The following is an 8,516-nucleotide window of genomic DNA, read 5'->3' on the forward strand; positions in this document are numbered from 1 at the left end:
TCATTGCCAGGGTCATTTTGGGTAAACCTAATTTTGCCAAATTCCACATGTTCTTGTATCAACATCAACATCCTTGTTAGTCCTGGAACAACATGCCTGACAAAAAGTCAGATTTTAGGCTTTGGCTTAGGCCTAATGGTATTTTTAGGACTGATTTAGGGGGCTGGTTTAGGATCTTTTCAAACCTATAGTATAGTTTCCCTGTAGGGTTTGTTTTCTTTCTTTCTTTCTTACAAAACCTGTTGACCCTATACTCTGCAAAATCAAGACATGACTCATTGTGATACTTATTGGACTAAACTCGACCACCACAGCCTGCTTGGACACTCATCTTACATCCTATGATTCTTCACACAAAACTCAAGACTGTATGTATTTCCATCAATGTCTGCTAAACATTCTAGTGAGAATCTTGAATCTCTGCTGACTGATATATTGGTCACAGGGTTTCTGTGGGTTTTTAAAAAGTCTTAAAATTTCTTATCTTATAACAAAACTAATAATTTCCATTTTAAGAGGTCTTAAATTTGGGCACTAAAAAACAGGAATCGCCATACGGCCTAATCTGATTATTAAACTTCAAAAGGTGATTATTAAATTAATGTGAGCACCGCATGTTCACCATATGGTTTCCAAGCTGTCAATCATCGCATTTTCGAGAGTGAGTCGTGTTCCGTACACGCATGTAACAATAATTTAGGGGATTCATTGCTCAATGTTCTGGCATCTCTCGTGTTCGCTATCCATTATTGTAACCAAAGTAATATTACAGTGACAAAACACTCGTTATTTTCAGCAATTTAACTAAACATAGTCGACGGAGGCATCGTGTTTTGTTTATGGTTGTACAGCCTGTTTCACAGCGAGCGCGCTGTTTCTGTGTTGCCATGATCACTCATTAAAGTTTGCATACCTGCAAACTCCAAAGTGGTGAAAAAGGTGACATGTTTACAAAGTAAACAGTAGTAGGGGGGTCTGTGGGCATCCTCCCCCAGGAGAAAATTTTCATGATTTTAACATGTAAACTAAGCATTCTGGTGCACTCCTACAAGAAAACAAATGGAAAAAACAACATTTGCTATAATTAAAAATATAAAATAATAATAATGAAAAAAAAACATTTGAAAAAACACAGTTGGATTTGATTTTGATTCAGAAGCTTGCAATTTGATTTTGATTTGATTACCTTCAATTCAATATTGATTAATTTGGGGCCCATAAGGTGGTACAGTACATGGCAAATTTCCTCAAAGAAAAAAATCTCTCTCAACTAATGCTGTAAACTATACAGGGAACCACAGCTAGTACATCATTATAATTTTAAAGGGTTTTTTTTTAATGACATAATTATGTTTCTACTCGTTTTTAACGTCTTCAGCTCTGCAGCATATTTTGAATTTTTTACAGAATTAGGCATACCAGAATTTAAAAGAGAGCCCTACTCGCATACTTTGGAATAAATAGATAAAAATGGTCTCATTTTACAGAAAACTCTCTGAATTTTAAAACATGGGTAAAATATTGAATATTTTGGATTTTATATGTTTACAATACTGTGATAAACACTAACAAAAAGTCAGATTTTTTTTTTTTTTTTATTAAGTTTTTATTTAAGAGTCTGTAATTTAGGACATGTTTGGTCTATGTCGCTTCAGACAATCTCTTTTGATTCCACTAGGTGGCAATAAACAGGAGAAAAAAGATTTTTTTTGAGAACATCTTCTAAGCAAAAGTTATTTAGCTTTAATTTAAAGGAGGCGTTAGACTCTCCAAGTGTACTTTTACAGTCACCATTTTTGATTTCTGAAACCAGTAGGCATACCTGAACTTAAAAGACAGCCCTACCCACATACTTTGGAATAAATTGATAAAAATGGTCTTATTTTACAGAAAACTCTCAGAAGTTTAACACAAGTGCAAGATAATAAAAGCACGCAATAATTCGCTAAAAACGCCATCCAAAATCACAAACCAACTTCCAATCAAATATTTTTGTCAGGAGTAACAACTGCAGATTATGAGTTACCTGCGGTGAGTCCGACATAATGAATCCACTAACACAACACAGTGAATGCCGGTGGTAAACAAACACTCGTGTTCCAATACTCATGCACGAGTTTTGGGAGGCGTTCCCTTGAAATGAGTTGTGAAGGAGGGGGGTTGTTCTTACGCATGCGCTCATTTCAAAAACTCACTAACAGTCTTTGGTTTCTCAGTCGTCAAAAACATCCTCTATAACACCTTTAAGTACATGAATATGCAATGGCCTATAGTCACGGTGGATATATATCAAAATGCTCCTCTCTACATACATTTTTGTAGCTGACTAATGAGTTTTTGACATTGAAAGGCTTTTCTGAGGTAAATGTGACATTTTTACAGGCTATTTTATTGGCGCTTTTCTGCGACTGAAACAATGATTGATCGATTAACGTTACACATGACATGATATGGATTTCAGTAAGTTGTACTGGATCTTTCAACATACATTCGGTATTCATTCATCCTACATCCATTCATGCTTATTTTGTGTTGTAAAGCGAAAGAGATTATCAGTTCACGTGCGCTCTGCCTCTGTTTGAACTGAAGCGCTTCAGCGATGTGTCAGTCGCACCACAGAGCGCCAAAAAATATCAGGACAGCTCGAGAGACGTTTATGTTCTCACTCTAGTCTATGGGGAAAGTATTTTCGATTTATTGTGCCTGCAAACCCACCCTGACACCCCCCACCCCCAGAAAGAAAGAAAAACTCTTCGGATCTACAAGCTTCACATAAATGGTATATTTTGATTCACAACTGCGAATTTCGCCGAAAAGCGACTAGTTTGCAGGTATGTTTTTGGGCTTGTTGTTTAAGTTCGTCTCATAAATCAAACAGGTTTATGGGGTTATTAAAGTGAGCACACGTGAATCTGGATATTTTGGTCTTATTTTCAGCATTAAGCATTTGAATTTATTTTGGTTTATTAAGGGCTTGTTCTTGTTCGCAACATGAAAGAGTAAGGTTTGTGCTTTCCCTCAGATTCGTTCACCGCACATACAGAAGAGAGACAGATCTCTGATGCACGTTAACATCAATGTTTATTTTATGGTTTTTATTTTGTAATATGTTGTGGATCTGTGTTTTTCAACTTCATTCTGGGCATCCTGAATGTTTACAGGAGACACATCTCCGATGCACATTAACGTCATTAACAACTAGTTCAGTTCGGTTCTGTACACACTGCATAGAATTTCTGTAAATGCGGTTGTCACTACCTGTATTTTACTGAACTGTGTGTGTACAGAACGTGATTAAACACTAAAATGTGAACTGACTACCGAATCTAGCTGCAGTGTGTACGGGTATCCCCAGGTCTGGATTTGAGAAACACTGTTGTAGAAATGTTGTAGAAACTTATTTTGAAATTATATGGGTTTAGATACTTTGTTCAACTCAGAGACCAGGAGGAACAGTTCCTCCTCTCCAGGAGTAACAAAGTGTATATTTTGGCTTGAGTGACCACTGCTTGCTTATGATAACAAATAAGGATCAAGTTTAAGATTAATTCATCCTCTAAACTGCTACACTTCCAGTGAATGACAAATTATTAACCGGTCATGACTGCTTGCAACTGGACAAAGTAAATATTAAGTTAAACTTTCTAACTTCTGTTGTAAAAAGACACCAGAGACCGTTCTTTATACCATAAATGTGCTTAATGTTTTATTTTTTTTTATCATTTTTTAAAAATAAAGGTTTCTCCCACATTATATCTAGCCACTAGCCAGCTGGAAAGTGCTCTGCTTGCTATCTATCTGATAGTAAATTGCAAAAGCAGTCAGGTGATATATTTGCACACAGAGAGACAAACAGACACTCAGAGGCTTTCAATATCAGGAGAAGACTTTTTGTCTGGAAACATGCACTTAGCAGAAATTTCATGTCTAGTGATCAGTATAGTCTGTTGTGCAGCGCTGGAACAGAGTCCGTCTGGGAAAAGCGGTTGGACTGGGAAGCTGTTAGTGGTACCGATGGATGGAAGTCACTGGACGGGAGTGAAGGCCGTGGCAGAGGAGATGGGACGCAAAGGTCACACAGTGATTGTGGTGATTCCAGAGATCAGCATGCGTTTGGGTCCAGGCAAACACTACATCACAAAGACGTTTCCGGTCCCATCTGAGCTGGAGTTGTTTAACAAGGTATTGACCAAGCATGCTCATAAATTGACAGATCAATCCCTACTGGAGAGTGTGACTTCAGAGTTTAACAATATGAAGATGTTGTTTAACATGATGGCCTCTACAAGTGAAAGTCTGTTCAAGAACCAGGAGCTTATAGAGTTTCTGAGAGCGCAAAACTTTGATGCTGTTTTAACTGATCCTGCCCTACCAATGGGGGCCATATTGGCATATAATCTTTCTGTACCTGCGGTGTACATGTTAAGGGGAATGCTGTGTGGCCTCGATGCTGCGGCCACAGCCTGTCCGGACCCTCTTTCATATGTCCCACGTTTCTTTACACAAAACTCAGACCGCATGTCTTTTGGTCAGCGTGTGTGGAACGTTCTTGTGAGCGTGCTGGAACCACTGGGGTGTAAAATTATTTACTTGTCCCATGAGGATGTGATGTCCAACTTCCTGCAGAGAGATGTGAGTCTGACTGAGATCCTGAGCACTGGAGCTGTCTGGTTGATGCGGTATGATTTCAGCCTGGAGTTCCCCAAACCCCTGATGCCCAACATGCAGCTCATAGGAGGAATTAACTGTGAAATAAAGAACCCACTGACAAAGGTGAGCATCACTTTCACTTAATAGTCATCACATGATGAGTTTCAAAGCACGTACTATCAAGTATAGGCCTACTAGATATTCACAATCAAATCAAAGTTCAAATCTGTATATGCTACATGACTAGAAATGGACTAAATGAGGTGATGAAAAGGTCAACTTTTCAAAAAGGCCTGATAAATGTATTAGAATGTAGAATATTCACGACTCTCAGGACTCACGATTAAAGCATTTTTAAAGTCATTACAGTATCTGCAAAGCTGTAAACCCTGGCCGCTCTGCAGGGGCTTTCTAGGACCTTTCTAGCACATTCACACGGTCAGTTTTTGGGATTGACAACCGCGTTTACTTACAGGTGTGAGTCTTGAAATGTCTCGTTCACACAGCAACTTACAGTAGCGTCTGGAACACTGTCTGTATGAACGTGCAACAGGAGTCAAGCCCATATTCTCTTACTAGTATCCATAACGACAGTGACCAACGTAATATTAAAGATGGTGACGTCCATAAAACTGAAAAGTCTCATAATTTTTGACATGACAAGAGACCAGTTGAACCTTCGCAAAGACCCGCCCCCCTTAGTTACTGTTGCTTTGTCCGACAAGCCATGGCGCTGTCACTCCACATGCAGTGAAAAATACATCGCGGAGAAAAGAGGATAGCTGACAACACGTCGACAGACAAGACAGAGCAGGTTACTTATGATATTAAACAAAGTCCCTGCTTTCAAATTGTGTATTTTTTTTTTTTTTTTTTTTAAGAAATTCGAACATTAAAAACCGTTTTGTGGCTCTTTAATGTATCATGACAGATTGCTGTAGCTCCTCAGCTCAAGCGGCTCGTGAACCAATCATCTCTTCCTACTAGTTAATTTATAGCATCAAATAAAAATGAATGAACATGAGAATGAATGTTGTTTTAAACGCAGAAAGATGTAAATACACACCATTTTTCAAGTTCAAGTCCACTGAGGTTCGCTTTGGCAAACCGTTTCGAACTTCCAAAAAGAACACAAAACGAACTTCGTTTTGGCCTGATTTTGTTCGAAATTACGTCACATCAGTTCTTGAGGGACTGTCTTTAGTCAGTGCGCTCTCGACCAAAGCGCACACACATAGCTGCCTCTCGCAAGTGTAAAATTTTTGCGGTATATTATTACACATAAACGTTCAAATACACACACATTTACATCAAAATGCCCGTCTTGGCGTATATTCGCGTTGGTTATGTGAATGTGAACATCATGTGCATGCAGCATGTGTAACATCATATTGTCTCCATCCATTAGGTCTTAGTGACAAAAGCCTTTAAAACATGTAGTCTACTACTAATATGAAAGATAATTAGCAAAAGAAATGTATAATTTCATTCTTTTTATCTTCATTATCTTAAAGGGAAAAACAGCTGAACAGAGCAGAGCAGTAATGTGATTTGCGCTGTGCTGTTTTAATTGGTCAGCGCCGCGCTGGTGAGATTAGTTCGCGCCACGCTGTCCGTTCAGTGGCGCAAGCAAGCACATCCGTGCTATGCTGATGAGTCGGTCGTGCGGCTCTGTCCATTGAACCACGCAGATGACATGTCAGCGCGGCGTGAGCTCTGTAAAACCGCACTGTCTTGTCCTACTTTTGGTTTGTTTGGCTTCCGATACACACCCTGTCCGCGTGCAGCCCAAATTTCGAGACCGCACGGACGGTGCGCGTGCAACAGCGCATGCGCAACACGACAGAAAAGTTCACTAGGTGTCAATACGCACAATGTGCAGTCGTCGAAGAAGAGTGTGTAAAGAGAAGATGAGTAAAAAAACAAGACGAGTAAACTCAGAAGCATGCTTTCTCCATTTTTGCTCTTGGTGTATCTTCTGAACTATGTTGCAATGGTGGATGCGCTATTTTTCTTCTCTGATCCTGCACAGCGAATGTCCGGTTGATGACACGATGTCTGGTAAAAGTATAGAAAAAGTTGTACTGGGCATGTGTTGAACTCGGTCATCCGCACGCATCTGTGGAGTATACTTTGAAAGATGCGTGGACGCAACTGTGAAAGTGAAGTACACCCGGGGCTTAAGTCTTTTTGGTTAGAAAGATGCACTGCAGAGCAATTTCATGTCTAGTGATCAGTATAGTCTGTTGTGCAGCGCTGGAACAGAGTCCGTCTGGGAAGAGCGGTTGGACTGGGAAGCTGTTAGTGGTATCAATGGATGGAAGTCCATTTGAGAAAGATTTTTAACTGTATGGACTCTACAACTGAAAGTCTGTTCAAGAACCAGGAGCTTACAGAGTTTCTAAAAGAGCAAAACTTTGATGCTGTTTTAACTGATCCTGCCCATCCAATGGGGGCCATATTGGCATATAATCTTTCCATACCTGCGGTGTACATGTTAAGGGGAATGCCGTGTGGTCTCGATGCTGCGGCCACAGCCTGTCCGAGCCCTCCTTCATATATCCCACGTTTCTTGACACAAAACTCAGACCGCATGTCTTTTGGTCAGCGCACATTAAACCTTCTTAAGAGCATGCTGGAACCACTGGAGTCTAAATTTATTTACTGCCCATTTGAGAAGTTGACATCCAACTTCCTGCAGAGAGATGTGAGCCTGACTGAGATCCTGAGCACTGGAGCTGTCTGGTTGATGTGGTATGATTTTAGCCTGGAGTTCCCCAAACCCCTGATGCCCAACATGATTCTGATAGGAGGTATTAACTGTGAAAGTAGAAACCCACTGACAAAGGTGAGCATCGTCTTTATACTCATCACATGATACACTAATGCAACATGACAAGAAACGGACTAAATGAGGTAAAAAGCTCAACTTTTCAACTTTGAACCCAGGCTGGAAAGAGTGACAAAGGTCCTGGGATCTCAGCCATATTATTAACAAAAAATGAATTGGACTCTGTGTCTATGTAATTCATTGCCAGGGTCATTTTGGGTGAACCTAATTTTGCCAAATTCCACATGTTCTTGTATCAACATCAACATCCTTGTTAGTCCTGGAACAACATGCCTGACAACCTATCAGATTTTAGGCTTTGGCTTAGGCCTAATGGTATTTTTAGGACTGATTTAGGTGGTTGGTTTAGGATCTTTTCAAACCCACAGTATTGTTTCCCTGTAGGGTTTTGGTTCTTTCTTTCTTTCTTTCTTTCTTGCTTTCTTTGTGGAAAGGATTGGTGTACAAAACCTGTTGACCCTATACTCTGCAAAATCCAGACATGACTTATTGTGATACTTATTGGACTAAACTCAACCACCACAGCCTGCCAGGCCCCTTCATCTTACATCCTATGATTCTTCACACAAAACTCAAGACTGTATGTATTTCCATCAATGTCTGCTAAACATTCTGGTGAGAATCTTGAAGCCTTTGCTCTGCTGACTGATATATTGGTCACAGGGTTTCTGTGGGTTTTTAAAAAGTCTTAAAATTTCTTAAATTCAGTTTGTTCGAATGTAATACCATAAAGTGTTAAATATCTTATAACAAAACTATTAATTTCCATTTTAAGAGGTCTTAAATTTGGGCACTAAAAAACAGGAATCACCATACGGCCTGATCTGATTATTAAACTTCAAAAGGCGATTATTAAATTAATGTGAGCACCGCATGTTCACCATATGGTTTCCAAGCTGTCAGTCATCGCATTTTCAAGAGAGAGTCGTGTTCCGTACACACATGTAACAATAATTTAGGGGATTCATTGCTCAATGTTCTAGTATCTCTCGTGTTCGCTATCCGTTATTGGTGG

At 39.6% G+C, this 8,516-nt stretch overlaps 2 protein-coding genes across 2 annotated transcripts; both read left to right on the forward strand.

The window, feature by feature from the left end:
* Positions 1-2,149: 2,149 nt before the first annotated feature.
* On the forward strand, positions 2,150-4,967 carry LOC125256688 (UDP-glucuronosyltransferase 1A1-like). The gene has a single exon (XM_048172880.1). It carries the CDS (start codon positions 3,904-3,906, stop codon positions 4,792-4,794), a length of 891 nt encoding a protein of 296 aa, XP_048028837.1. The 5' UTR covers positions 2,150-3,903; the 3' UTR covers positions 4,795-4,967.
* Positions 4,968-6,217: 1,250 nt separating this feature from the next.
* On the forward strand, positions 6,218-7,934 carry LOC125257043 (UDP-glucuronosyltransferase 1-2-like). The gene has a single exon (XM_048173459.1). The coding sequence runs from the start codon at positions 6,968-6,970 to the stop codon at positions 7,526-7,528; it is 561 nt and encodes a 186-aa protein (XP_048029416.1). The 5' UTR covers positions 6,218-6,967; the 3' UTR covers positions 7,529-7,934.
* The last annotated feature ends 582 nt before the right edge of the window (positions 7,935-8,516 follow it).

Source organism: Megalobrama amblycephala, linkage group LG21 (genome assembly GCF_018812025.1).
Source record: "Megalobrama amblycephala isolate DHTTF-2021 linkage group LG21, ASM1881202v1, whole genome shotgun sequence".
Lineage (NCBI taxonomy): Eukaryota > Metazoa > Chordata > Actinopteri > Cypriniformes > Xenocyprididae > Megalobrama > Megalobrama amblycephala.